Source organism: Electrona antarctica, assembly GCF_951216825.1.
Source record: "Electrona antarctica genome assembly, contig: scaffold_25, whole genome shotgun sequence".
Classification (NCBI taxonomy): Eukaryota; Metazoa; Chordata; class Actinopteri; order Myctophiformes; family Myctophidae; genus Electrona; species Electrona antarctica.
The window spans coordinates 2,624,361-2,639,401 of NW_027637034.1; the positions used below are offsets into that span (position 1 = coordinate 2,624,361).

General features: G+C 41.9%; 1 protein-coding gene across 1 annotated transcript in view; it reads right to left on the reverse strand.

Moving 5' to 3' along the window:
* Nucleotides 1-15,041, reverse strand: part of LOC306919402 (uncharacterized protein) — a gene marked incomplete at its 3' end in the record, with an annotated part of 342,672 nt that overhangs the window by 12,051 nt on the left and 315,580 nt on the right. The window contains exons 3-5 of the mRNA XM_079532190.1: nucleotides 10,248-10,364; nucleotides 9,866-9,997; nucleotides 8,706-8,827 (exon numbers count right to left, since the gene is read on the reverse strand). Coding sequence (XP_079388316.1) covers nucleotides 8,706-8,827; nucleotides 9,866-9,997; nucleotides 10,248-10,364 — 371 coding nt within the window. The remainder of the gene's footprint in view (nucleotides 1-8,705; nucleotides 8,828-9,865; nucleotides 9,998-10,247; nucleotides 10,365-15,041) is intronic.

The window sequence follows — 15,041 nt, forward strand, 5'->3', positions numbered from 1 at the left end:
CAGAACTACTGGGACATTCCTGTTCATGAGATCTGCAATGCTCCTGGTCTCCAGAACTACTGGGACATTCCTGTTCATGAGATCTGCAATGCTCCTGGTCTCCAGAACTACTGGGACATTCCTGTTCATGAGATCTGCAGTGCTCCTGGTCTCCAGAAGTCACTGGCTTTCACTCACTGCAGGTGACTGTGCTTGTTCAGATTGCTCCTTTGTCCAGATTGCTCCTTTAGGGGGAGATGATTTTGGCTTATTTGCGCGCCATCTTCCTGCCTAGCCATGTAGGCTAGTAGGATGCTATGCTACTTGGCTGCCAGTCTGTCGTTTGTAAGTTTGCTTGACAGTGACGCTGGTGTCATGTGGCGCGGTAGTTTCCGTTCTTTTTGCATGTGCACAAATGGTCCCCCCACCCATGTTTCCTTTTTTATTTTATTTAACTGTATATATGATGATTTCCTGTTTTTCATAGAAGTGTATATTTGTACATCTTTAAATGTTCTGATAAATTGAAAATGGACCCACCGAATCCCTTGTACCAAATCAGCAGATCCAAAACGACAGGTTGGTAGCTAGGGTGATGGAGGGTGAGCAGCAACAGTTTAAGCAGACAGCAGTGCAGCAGCAGTATCAGTGTGCAGCAGCAAGCAAGCAGGATGAACAGTGCAAATTAGTTCCAGTTTAAATAGCCGGTATGAAACTGGAATGAGTGTGTGATTGCATGGATGAAGTGAATCATGTGAATGAGAACGTGACGCTGAGGCAGCCCAATTTACGGCCAGCAGCAACTGCACTGAGTTTCCTGACTGAACTTGCTGTATGTGACAAGTGCGAATGGCGCACACGCCGCGCACACACACACACACACACACACACACACACACACACACACACACACACACACACTGTGCTGTCTGTGTGTCTTTTTACAGTTTTTCACGATTGTTAACACACGTTTTTCACAACCTAACGACATTCTCAAAACTGCACACACAAAACTGAAAACCTCACACACAAAATGCTAAACCCTGACTCTCCTTTCCCATGATGACTCTTTGCCATCAAATCTCATAACTGTTCCCAAAATGGAACTCGTGTTTTAATTTGGTACACACAGCCATATTTTCAAATGACACACACATACCATTTATTGAGTACACACAACTAAGCTTTGGCTACACACTACCAAGCATTTACAGCACAATGAAGTGAAAAATTGAAAACACAATCATAGAAATGGAACACACATGAATGACAATGACTCTGGAGAATGAGACATTTCTCCTATTGTAAAATGACTCCGTGTAGGCCTACTTTTTCATAGTCAAACATAAAACAGCACACAAATATGCTTTTTTTTATTTCCTGTTTTTCATAGAAGTGTATATTTGTACATCTTTAATGTTCTGATAAATTGTAAATGGACCCACCGAATCCCTTGTACCAAATCAGCAGATCCAAAACGACAGGTTGGTAGCTGGGGTGATGGAGGGTGAGCAGCAACAGTTTAAGCAGACAGCAGTGCAGCAGCAGTATCAGTGTGCAGCAGCAAGCAAGCAGGATGAACAGTGCAAATTAGTTCCAGTTTAAATAGCCGGTATGAAACTGGAATGAGTGTGTGATTGCATGGATGAAGTGAATCATGTGAATGAGAACGTGACGCTGAGGCAGCCCAATTTACGGCCGGCAGCAACTGCACTGAGTTTCCTGACTGAACTTGCTGTATGTGACAAGCGCGATGCGCGCACACGCCGCACACACACACACACACACACACACACACACACACACACACACACACACACACACACACACTGTGCTGTCTGTGTGTCTTTTTACAGTTTTTCACGATTGTTAACACACATTTCAACACACGTTTCTCACAACCTAACGACATTCTCAAAACTGCACACACAAAACTGAAAACCTCACACACAAAATGCTAAACCCTGACTCTCCTTTCCCATGATGACTCTTTGCCATCAAATCTCATAACTGTTCCCAAAATGGAACTCGTGTTTTCATTTGGTACACACCATATTTTCAAATGACACACACATACCATTTATTGAGTACACACAACTAAGCTTTGGCTACACACTACGAAGCATTTACAGCACAATGAAGTGAAAAATTGAAAACACAATCATAGAAATGGAACACACATGAATGACAATGACTCTGGAGAATGAGACATTTCTCCTATTGTAAAATGACTCCGTGTAGGCCTACTTTTTCATAGTCAAACATAAAACAGCACACAAATATGCTTTTTTTAATTATTCTTTTTACTGTAAACCAGCCTGCTCAAAGCTGGCTCTGTGGGTTCCGTTCATATACCTTCTACCTCCAAGCTGAAAAGAACTCCTCAATAGGATTCAGGAAAGGAGAAGAAGGTGGAAGGAATAGAACAGAAACATGTTCTAATGATGCCAGCAACTGTGTAGTGGCTGAGATTGGGTTGGACCCTCTGGCTCATGGTCAAACCATGATTGAACACATGGTCAACCACAGTTGCCCGAATCTCATCAGATATGACCGTTCTCCTTCTTCTTTCTCCTCTTCCTCCTCTTCCTCTCACTCCTCCTCTCTGTCCACCTACTCCTCTACTCATCCTCCTCTCACTCTTACCCCTCTCCTTCTCTGGTTGTCGATCTCTTCAAGGTTCTCCATTGTTCACCCAACAAAACAGAGGCTCTCAAAAGGCTCCCTTTTATGCTGCAGTCCTGATTGCAAATTGCTCACCAGATCTGAATGTATAGAGATTTGACTATTTGTGTGTTGTAGGTTGATATGAGATTTTATGTGAGAAGTGTGTGCAACAACTGAACATTGTGTGTAGTGTTTGGACAACAAGGTAATGTGTAATTGACATCAGTGTAAAGAAGGAAAGTCAGAGTCTGCAGCGATCTGGTTGGTCAGTAAGTTAAGACTCTTTCTCACTAAGGGCAGACTCTCGGGCCCATTATTATTGATAAACTTAGTTTGTATTTAAGCAGTCAATTTCTGTTAGTCAGTGTGATTTTTACCCCTCGTCATTTTGGATTTAGACTTGTTGGGCTATATCTCCAAATTGCATGTGACTTTTCCATGTATTTCTGTAATGGTATGTCTCGCTGGGAATAAATGTATCCCACCTAGATAATTTGACAAAGTTTCTGTCTCCGTTTATTTGCGCAATCTTTACCATTCAAACAGAGAACTATTACAGTAAATTCACATCACACCAAAAGGGGTTCCCGCCCAGAATGGGTTAAACATGATTTGTGCAGTTTTAAATTTCACCAAGTCTGGGAACTTTAGAATATAATATTTTAAAAACAGGTTATAGGTATGATCAAGGTATCCTTATTATAGGTTTGCCCCATACTTCTACACAGTATACGATAGATAAGAGTCAACAAGTGAATTGTACAGTGTGTCATTGAAAACAAATGGTGAACATTTGAGTCCATATCTTGATAAATAGGTTGACAAATCAATTGTAAACCAATCAGAACTCTCAGATCATCAGACACGGGTCTCCTAACTGTACCTAGAGTAACATGTACATGTGCTGAAGGTGGATTTAGTCCCTATGGTCCTAGTCTCTGGAACGAACAACCTTAATGACTGACATCTAGCTGCTACAACTGTGTCATCTTTTAATATCGTCAGCCCTAGTTACTTCATGTGTCAAATCGTGAAAATAGCTGATCTACAAGCTCACAACATGTTGCGATGCAATGTGTTCTGACCTTGTAGATTGCCTATATCCGCAGAGCAAACATTGTGTGTGTGTGTGTGTGTGTGTGTGTGTGTGTGTGTGTGTGTGTGTGTGTGTGTGTGTGTGTGCGCGCGCGCGTGTGCATGCGTGCGTGTGCGCGCACGCACGTGTGTGCGTGTATATGTGTGCGTGCCAGGGCCGTGCAGAGAGCACTGAGGGGGCAGGTGCTCAAATCCCACAAAAGGGCACATCTGTCGGTTTTTGGGGTGGTCTTTTTGTGGGAATACCTTGTGCCATTTCACACCAGAAATGTTGTACATTGGGGGCTCAATTTTCATCCATGCTATACTCCTTTTCCCTAAACTTCTTTGCCTTTTTTATTGTCTCCACCAGGCCGAAGGCATGGGGAGAGAGTCCGTGTGTCCGTGTGTCCGTCCGTCCGTCCGTCTGTGAACAGCTAATCTCCGGCACCGTTAACCCGGTCGATGCCAAATTTTGCACACACACTCCCTGGATGCCAATGACGAACCTCTGTCCCAAAACTTCCAGAACGGCCTGTTATAGCGCCACTAGGAGGCCGCTTTGGGCAAAACAAGTTTTTGGACAGTACACCTACAGATTTTGTCCAAACATCACGCAAATTGGTACACAGTCTCTCTAGAGCCATTCAATGAATGACTCCATCCTGATTGGCTAAGATTGGCTTCCAAAGTTCGCAGGAGTGCTCAGTTTACAATTTACAATTTACAATTTAGGCATTTAGCAGACGCTCTTAATCCAGAGCGACTTACAATAAGCAAGAACAAAAAGCATGGGAATACATCACATATGTAAAAAGCATTTATCGCGAAACATGCGTAAGCTAAGAACGTGACTAGAACATATCTATATAATGACACTATACATATAAACTATAACTAGAACATATCTATATAATGACACTATACATATAAACTACACATATATGCTATACTATGCTGTACATATATACTATGAAGTGCTATGACTACTATACACTATATACTATGAAGTGCTATGACTACATACAATGCACTTATTGTGCTGTCTACATGACATGCTATAAGTCTGTTTCAAATGCTATATAAGTCTAAGAAGTGCTGTCTAAGGGGGGTAGGGTAAGTGCTATGGGCCATGATGGAGTCTGAAAAGGTGGGTTTTCAGACTACGGCGGAAGATCGGGAGTGATGCTGCAGTTCTGATTGCAACGGGAAGTGCATTCCACAGTTTTGGGGCCAGAAGGGAGAAGAGTTTGGGACGTTTAAAACAAAATGCTGCAAATCATGAACACATCGTGTGATTTCCGTGAAATTGTACACGCACATTCCCACTAGGCCGAGGAAGAAATGCCACGTGAACATTTTCAACTCAGCCTCATGGTGGCGCTATAACTGGCCGAAAAGTGTTTTTACCTCTAACTGCACGGATCTGTGGATAACTTTGTATGCCAACTCCCTAGAGGCCAAGGAAAAACCTTTGCCTGGAATTTTTCACATCTGCTCTTTATAGCGCCACCAGGAGGTGGTAATATTACTCCTTCAGATTTTATCCAAATTTCACGCAAATCGGTACACATGCTCTCCATAGTCATGTGATCAAGACTGGTTTGTTTGATTTCTCATAATCCACCCTCATTGGCTACGATTGGCTTCTAAACTTTTCAGGAGTAGCCCGCTTTGTACCCGTTTTGTACAAATCGCCACAACTACTCAACGCAGCGTCCGATTGTGGTGAAACTGTGCATGCATATTCCCACTAGGCTTTGGAAGAAATGCAACTTGACAGTTTTCAAATCAGCCTCATGGTGGCGCTACAACAGGCCAAGCATCACACACACACCCTCCTATCCTCCTGGTGGAGACCTGTGCCCAGAAGGGCACTTTTTCTAGTTTATTTATGTTTTTACCATTTTGAAAAACATTTTGAATAGTTAAAAAAGAAAAGTGTTTTCAAAATAGCAAAAAAAAAAAAAAAAAAAAAAAGGCAAATAAGTTTAGGGATAAGGGGTTTAGCATGGACAAAAATAGAGCCTTATTTTTCTAATGGGGAAATAAAAGGTGTTCCACAATAACTTGGTCCATGTCAGTGGCCTACGTTCTCATTACCATGTCAAAATGAAAAGGGCCACGGATGTTGTTAACACTTTCATCGCCCTCATGTGATGTTACCGCAGGCAGACAGGCAATATCTGTGAATTTGCGCCAACTACTTCCGGGGCACACAGCCCAACACAGCGAGAGGAGCAGCAAAAACCTCTGGCGGATTGGACAAAAAACAACAACTTTCATCATGATGGGAAGAACGTAGGCTGTGTGTAGCAGCCTGGACAGCACGAAAGGTTAGTTAAGAGCTTCGGCTGCATGGAATTTATATAAACCTATATAACCCGCCATATTAGTTTTACCTCAAATGTCTGGTTTGGTAATGTGAAATAATTCCTTTTGTTCACAGCACACACCTGACAAAGGAGCATTGATATTAAATGACGATTAAATAGAATCGTTTAAATGTGATGCATATGTGGCTTCATGGTCCGATGGTACATTATGTAAGATGTAGCAACACCCTGATCTACACAAACCCAGCAGCTTGTGAGCACTTTACTGCACCATCATTTACTGCATATCAATGAACATAATTATTGCATGAATTGTAATGCATATGACTTGTTAAATACTGACAAATGTGGACACAGACTGACGCTCATATTGTACTACCAGAACATATGAGCTGGAGGGAATAATGCAAGATAAAATGAAGTTCCATCATGTTGAATAGAAAATAAGATCCATACACAAGATAAAATTAAGCTCCATCACAAGGAACTATTAATGTGTATTTTATTCAGTCATGTTGATATTGTCAGATTATACATATAATTCAGATAAAGAAAGAACAAGTGTGCTTCCTCTGGAGACTGCCCTTTGTTTAAGGCAGTGGGTGCTCAGCTTTGAAAATAACTTAAATCATAAACAAACTAAATGGAAAAAGCGACGCTCCAAAATATGACTAATAAGACTGGCTAAAAAGTCTGAAAAAAATGTAAATACTTTTTAGTGGATTAGACTGACCATATGTCTTAAACTAATGGCTTTTTGCCTGTATGAGTACTCATGTGTCTTTTGAGATTACCCGCCTGAGTAAAGCCTGTACCACATACTGTACAAGAAAATGGCCTTTTGCCTGTATGAGTCATCATGTGGGTTTTTAGATTACTGGTGTTAACACAGCCTTTACCACAAACTGTACAAGAAAATGGCTTTTCACCTGTATGAGTCATCATGTGGGTTTTTAGACAACTGGTGTTAACCCAGCCTTTACCACATACTGTACAAGAAAATGGCCATTTGCCTGTATGAGTCATCATGTGGGTGTTTAGATTACTGGTGTTAACACAGCCTTTACCACATACTGTACAAGAAAATGGCCTTTCGCCTGTATGAGTCATCATGTGGGTTTTTAGATTACCCGCCTGAGTAAAGCCTTTACCACATACTGTACAAGAAAATGGCCTGTCGCCTGTATGAATCCTCATGTGTGTTTTTAAACTCTCCTTTAGATTAAATATTTTGCCACACACTGTACAATTAAAACTTTTCTTCCCTGTGTGACTCCAGGACTTCAGGTCCTGGGACAGCGTGTGCTGTCCTCCCACATTTTGTGTGTTTTGTGATTTCAGTGTGTTTAAAGCTGACTGATCTCCCCTAGTCTCCTCCCAGTCATCACTGTCTTCAGTGTCAGATTCAGAACAGTTTGAAGAGAGGAGCTGGTTGTCACTAGTTGGTTGTGATGTTCCACAGTCCTCTACATCAGCTTGTGTTTTCATGTGTACAGTTGAGGTGCCGGCTACAGGCTCTGTCTCATCATCTTCTTCACTTTTCACTGCTAGTAATGTCAACGCTGATCCACCAGCCTCTTGTCTTTGAAGTATGTCCTCTTGTTCATCTTTAATCTCTGGAGCTTGTGGTTCCTCCTGGACCAGACTGGAGCTCCTCTCCTCTTCATGTGGAACCTCCTCTTTACACACAGGGACGTGCAGAAAGTCTACAAAAATAATACAATGTGTTACGACCCTTATGGTCTAGGACAGAGGTTCTCAATGTTTTTGGCTGGAGACCCCCGGAAATGCTTTGGCCATGTCTTCTCCCCTCTGGCTCCAAAACTATTGAATGGGCCTGGGCCCATAAAAATATCGGCCATAAAAATGCCATATCGGTATCAGAATGGTCTCAAATCCTTTCTTTTTTTTCTCAATAGGCCTACCAATTTGTACAGCATGCCTTTGGCTGTATACATATATTCTTTATATTTGTATATTTATTATAATGATTAGGAATTATTATTATAATGATTAGGAATGAATTTGCCTTTTGTGCGAACCTGTGCCTAGCTGAATAGGACTACATTTTAATAACAAGTAAGACGCGCGAACGCGGGAAGCGAACGCAGCTCGTAAATTGCAATAACAATTAGAATACATTAACTACTTTTTTTAAGGGTTTTTTTAAGTTATCTTTTTTTGGTGTGTGTGTGTATGTGTTTAGTTATGTTCAGTTTAGGCCAGCTTCTATAGTTAGTGCTCACTGCGTTCACAATCATAATCATAATGTTGGTACTTGAGAGCCAAATATTTTCTGAGGTGGTACTTGAAAACTTGTAAAAAGGTTGAGAACCACTGATTTAACAATATTTCTGTAGTTTTTTCTTAATTTCATATAGGCTCAACATTCTGCTCTGGTTATCAATGGTAAAACTTGTTTATCTAATTAAAGTAATCCAAAGGTAACTGAAAGTAACCAGTTACTTTTTAAATTGTGGTACTCGGATTACGTTACCGACTACAATTTATAGCAAGTAACTTGTAACTGTAGGGGATTACTTTTTAAATGTAACCTTCCCAACACTGATTGTAAATGGTATTCAACTTCAACATGTTTAAACCACAGTAAATAAAACACTACATACCTATCTTGTACAATTTTACTACAGGTTGCATCCTTGCATCAAACAGTCCATGTCTCTGGTCCATCTCTGGCTGTTCCTCTGACAACGTTGGATGTCTTTTGGAGGCCATCTCTCTAGATACTGTAGAGCCCTCCCTGTGGTGCTCTGTGGAAATCACCAGTAGAAAGACCTTTCATTATACCACATAATCAAATCAAACTTACCATGTCCTGTTCAGTTGAAAGGAGCAGTCACTAGTTGTGACTGCTAAAAAAAAAAGGTGCTAATGTAAACATCAGATGAAAATAAAAATGATATTGAATTTGTAAAAGGGAAACAAAGGTCAAAAAGTAACACACATAGCCAATCTACAAGCTCACAGAGGACACAGGCTGGGGCACCAACCAAGGGGCCAGTGAGGCACTCCAACGTTGAAGCACTGGGCCCTAGTGGTAAGAGGAGGGACTACAGGCGGACCCGTGGATTCATGACCGGGAAACCCTGTGCAGCTGGGCTTTAACATTGAGCGCTCGGTTCCACTTCCGTATTTGACCACCAAAATGTGGTGGTCAAATGCGGAAGTAGACGTTTTTAGACGGTCCTTCCGGGTGCTTCAAAACACCACTGAGCAACTTCCACTGACATGAATAGCGGAGGGGGCGGAGCTTCGCGCCAGATCAGTCTCTATCCTTTTATATACTCTATGGCGCCAACCCATACTGCTCCCAGGTGCCGTCTACATTCCTCCTGTCAACAGTCTCTCCGGTGGTCTAATGTTCATGAAATACCACTTTTTTTATCCTACTTGGCCTGCGTCTCATAGGAGGGCTGTGGGCAGTTCAGAAACCCATCCACCAGTGGCAGATTTGTTTTTAAACAAGATTTAAAATAGAAAATATTTTGATTTGTATTATTGTGAGACCAAAGGAAAATCATTTTCTCATTGCAACTTTTCAGGAATAGAAAGCCTGCAGTTTCTATTAGTTTGGATTCCTCATCGATGATATCACTGGTGGATGGGTTTCTGAACTGCCCACAGCCCTCCTATGAGACACAGACTGAGTAGGAAAAGAATGGTGATATTTTATCATGAACATTAGTGAGAACCAATTAAATGAAGATAAGTTGAAAAGTGGTGAAGTGGTCCTTTAAGTAGTATTATTTTATTGTGTATTTGAAAAAAGTCAACAGTCATTGACCCACCAGCCTCTCTTTGAAGTAGCTCCTCTTGTTCCTCTTTAATCTGTGGAGGTTGTGGTTCCTCCTGGACCAGACTGGAGCTCCTCTCCTCTTCAGGTGGAACCTCCTCTTTACACACAGGAACGTGCAGAAAGTCTAGGATTAATACAGGTTAGTTAATACTGAATTTAATACTGTTAATACTTAAGTAGTACTGAAAAGCTTCAGTGAACCCATTGATACTTTTACTGACGAACCGTCGTCCCATTCATAATACATTTTGATCAATGTAGTCACATTGTTAATGCTACAATCGATAACAGAGTCATATCGGTTCATGTCTACACTCTCAGTACTACCCACTTTCACCAATAAAACAAATAAAGACAGAGTGATTTAAACTTACTGAGATCCAGGTGGTCTTCAGGTTCCTGTTTAAGGTGGTCTTCAGGTTCCTGTTTAATAGAAAAAGTCGTGGCTGGAGAACTGATCTTCACCTGCAGACTGGACTCCACACACTGGTCTGGAATGAAGACATATACTGTAATAAACACTTTAATAAAGACTTTGATGTGACATTATTAACTTTAATAATAAGGCTGTTCATGTGTCACAAATAAGGACTACCATAGACTATATAGAGACCAAAGGACTAGCAGTGTTTCCCAACCTGTGTGCCGCGGCACTTTACTGTGCCGTTTGATGTGTCCAGGTGTGCCCGAAAGCACTAGCTACTGAGCTGCAGGATTCCTATTGTTGCGTCAACGACGGAACAATAGACTCTAACAACCATCGGCCATGGGAATGTTAATCACTAGTGGTGTCAAATCTGTCAAGTCTGGATCGGTGAAAATAGCGTCTGCATCGGACGTTGGTTCGATCCTAAAGTTGTGAATCAATATAATTCAACTAACTGCGGGAAAAACACAGATGTACAAGCCCAAAGTGCTGTGCATTGCGACGGGTAGATAACGTGTAGATCTGCTACTTCCAGCGCAGTAAGGGCGCATGCTTATGACGCTCATTAACTATGCATCAGCAGCCAGGGACAGTCACAACACACGAGCAGCAGACACAGGCACAGGCAGATCCGACACAACTTTATTGCACACATCTGTGCTTTCATCCACGCTTCCATAGCCTTTTAAATCTTATTTCCCATCCACGGGCACAAGCAGTGATATCAGCAGCTTCCACCCGATCTGTGGTGGTGTTCTGTTGTCTGACGAGGGAAGCTACTAGCTAGTAGCTAGCATGGGATCTAACGTTAGGTTAACTTCCATATAGTTAGGAGTTAGAAGGAGTCCTCCTTAATAACACTATGTACTTTCCATCCGTTCCCCAGCCCCTCACACTCGCTGCTGCGTTTACACGGCAAGCATTATATAAATAATATTATTATCACTATTATTATTACTACTTGTTTTATTGCCTATGCTTATGTAGTCACTATTCATTGATTCACTCATATCCAAATCCATTTGAAAAAAAAAGCTCACTGCTCAGGTCAAATAGGCCTATTGATATGCGAATGTGATTAAAGGGGCAGGACACCCCATATCACCTTTTCTAGGATTTTAACAAGTATAAATGTGTAACTTGTCATAGGGAGCAATGATATGATACAATTTCCTCATAGTCTTGTGGACTCAGAGCTTTCTGCTGTTTCTGTAGCTGTTTTGGTGTACTTCCGGTTTTTGGGTGGAAAATAAATCTTTATGTAACCCAGTTAAGAAATATGTTATGCTTAACTATTATTAAAATCATTTAAATAAGGGTTTGTTTAAAAAGTGTTAAAAGCCTTTATAAAAGTATGATGTGTTTTTGTTTAAAAACGTTTTGTAACTTTATGACATTCTATAGGAGTTTGTTTGTTTTTGTTTTAAAAGAAACGTGAATCTGTTATTTCTATACCAGCACTCATGGGGTTAACATTCTGTATGGGAACGTAGTGAGAGAGTGTGTTGCTGGACGGACGGGAGAAAGAGACACGGTTGGAGGAGAGATGTTGCGCAAGAGGCGGAATGAGTGAGCAGTATTATTCAGATAAACTCTGTTTATATTATAAGTTGCAGTGCACAAACCTGCGTGTATATGTTGTGTCTCAAGAGTGTTTACACAACAGTCAGAATGAGAGGACAATCGACACGTTTGGAGAAGCAACTGAATGTTCTACACGAAATTCAGTGACTGGTTTGTGTTGACATGCTAACGCTAATGCTAACGCTAGCTCAGTGTGTTTAGTGCCTGTTCATTGCACGTGGACAGACGTTTCTAGACATAGTTTAACTTCCACAGTTGGACTGTTGATGTGGTAGTCTGTTGTTTTCGACTGGAAGACACAAAGAGGACATTCCAGTTAGAGCTAGAACAACCAGAGCTTCACTCAAAGTTCTCTGGCAACGTGGGATGAGAAGACTGTCTGGACTGCACACATGTTATGCTGCTGCTGTACCTACAACTGTGAGTGACTGAGCTTGGAGCTACAGAAACGTCATCTTTCTTTTGGATCACTGAGGAGTGAAGGGACCATTGCTGGTTTGAGGCCACAACGCACACAAGCAACAAACAGGCCTGCAACTTAAAGGTTTTGGGGAACTTAGCATAGTTTTGCCGGCTTTAAGGGACTGTGTCTTTGTGTGAGTGTATGTGAGTGTGTGTGTGTGGGCCCACAACTTAGCATAGGTGTCCTTAAGTGACTCAGGGTAACTTAAAGAGTGTTTACTGTTTACATTGAATTCATATCTTTGAGAAGGTATTTATTTACATTTTTGAGAGTATTGTTGTCTTTTTATATTCCTGAAAGAAGAGGGGTATTTTCTATTAAGGTTTTGAACCTATAGTGTTCACAGAGCACTTGTTTACATTTTGTATTTGTATTTGTCTATTTACTATTTTTGCACAATCTTTGCACAAACAGAACTAAATAATTGAGAACTATTTTTCTATATACTGACTTGTGTGAATTCATTTGATTGCCTATTTCTGTTTAGAATAGAGGGTCCATTTGGTTACAAGTAAGCACTAAGGTAAAACTGAAGTTAAACAAGGCTTATTACTATATGCTTTGGGTTAAAACTGCATAAAAAGGTCATTTCATGATAGTGTGGTTTTAAAAACAGCTTGAGCATTTTATTAGTAAAAGAAATCCAAGATAATTAAAACTGAGTTAATCAGAGTTAAGTTAATTTATTTAAAATAACTCAAAAGCCCTCCCCTCAACTGCATGACTACCGAGGGGACCGCTACATAAAATGGAGGCACTGCTGAGATGATTTTGGATTTCTAAGTATTAATAATTAAAAAGTTAACGTATTAAAAAAATAAAAAAAGCTACAGTTCAAAGTTTACTTACAAGCAGTATTAAAATGGATCAAACCGCACTTATATCAGAGCTAAAGAGCTGGTGTCGTGGCGAGGGCCTAGATGTGACTCATGCCTTGATGACCATCGTCCCAGAAGATGTGGAGATCAACAAAGTGGAGGAATCCCTTGAAACTGTGAAGTGCTTGGGACGGGTGCGTGTCAGAGGGAAGAATTTCAGTGCAAGACTGAACCGTCGGATGGTCTTGTGTGAGACCAAAGAGACAGTTAAGGATCCGAGTGTCCCTCCTGAAGTTGTGCCTATTGATGGTGGAGAGGCGTGGCCTATTATCATCATAGGAGAAGCACAAGCGGCTGCTGAAGAGTTTAATGATAAACTAAAAGGGCTACTACAGGCTGAAGGAAAGACAATGGAGGACCTTAAATCACTAATACCCAGTACAGAACCGCCCACAAGTTCCACTGAATCCATACTACGCGCCGTCGGTGATTTGTTGGACAAGACAAACAAACCGTCTGATGGGGGACACTATGTTCGTTTACGCATGTTCTCAGGAGTCCTACCAACCCCACCAGGAGAAGAACCATTTGACCATTGGCTAGAGCAAGCATGGCTTATGGTGGAGGAGACTGACTGCTCTGACAGAGAGAAAAGAAGAAGACTAATGGGAAGCTTGAGAGGGCCAGCCCTAGAAATAGTGAAAGCAGTGCGACACGCCAGCCCAGACGCCAGTCCAAAAGAGTGCTTGGAAGCCCTTGAAAGTGCGTTTGGAAGTGCTGAGTCTGGCGATGATCTCTACTTCGCATTCCGACTGATGCAACAGCAATCAGGAGAGAAGCTATCTGATTTCCTCAGACGCTTAGAGCGGTCTCTAGCGAAGGTGATACAGAGAGGAGGCCTTCCTGCTAGCTGCATGGATAAAGCCAGACTGGAGCAACTGCTGAGGGGTGCTACCGCCTCAGACTTGATGCTGATTCAGCTGCGCTTGCGTGAAAGGAAGACTGCTCCGCCAACATTTCTACAGCTCTTGAGTGAGATTCGCACTGAAGAGGAATACGAGGCATCTAGGAAGAAGCTCAGTGCTTCAGTACGCCAAGTACATGTCAACCCAGAAGTGGATGTGAAACAGACTGAGATCCAGAACTTAAAGGCTGAACTAAAAGAGCTAAAGTCAATGGTTGCATCAGTGGTGACCAAACAAGCCCACTTCAAAGAAGACTACGCAGAGGCTACACACATGAGTACGCCACCTGGTCCAGAGTACCGCCAAGACTCTGAACTAGCTGCTTTGAAGAAAGAAATGAAACGAATGAAACAGAAAGTCAAGAACAAAGTAACTGAGCCAGATGCTGCAGTTGCAGTTTCGACAGTGGAGGCTTCTAACCAGTTCTCCAACTCCCCAAAGAGACCACCGAAGAAGTCGGAGGAGAATTTCTGCTATCGGTGTGGTGAGAACGGGCATTACGCGACAAAGTGCCGGAGCCCTGAGAATCAAGCCAAGGTGATAAAGAAGCTAATTCAGGCGTTGAAGGTGACCAAACAGCAGTCTGGTGAGACTACAACCAGTGAAGTTGGTGTCAAGAAAGGTGCTGTCACCACATCCGAGCCTGCTGGCATCCCTGAAGGTTTGATTGGCCCACCAAGCATTGTTCCGCTGAAAGTGAATGGATATTCTTGTGATGCCTTGTTCGATAGTGGCTCTCAGGTGACCATTATATTCGAGTCCTGGTATGAAACCTACTTGTCTGATGTTCAAATACGTCCAGTGTCTGGTCTAGCCCTCTGGGGCCTAAGTGAGTCTGACCTCAGCTACCCCTACCGCGGTTATGTGGTGGTTGATCTTGAATACCCAGCGAAAGTAGCAGGTGCTGACAA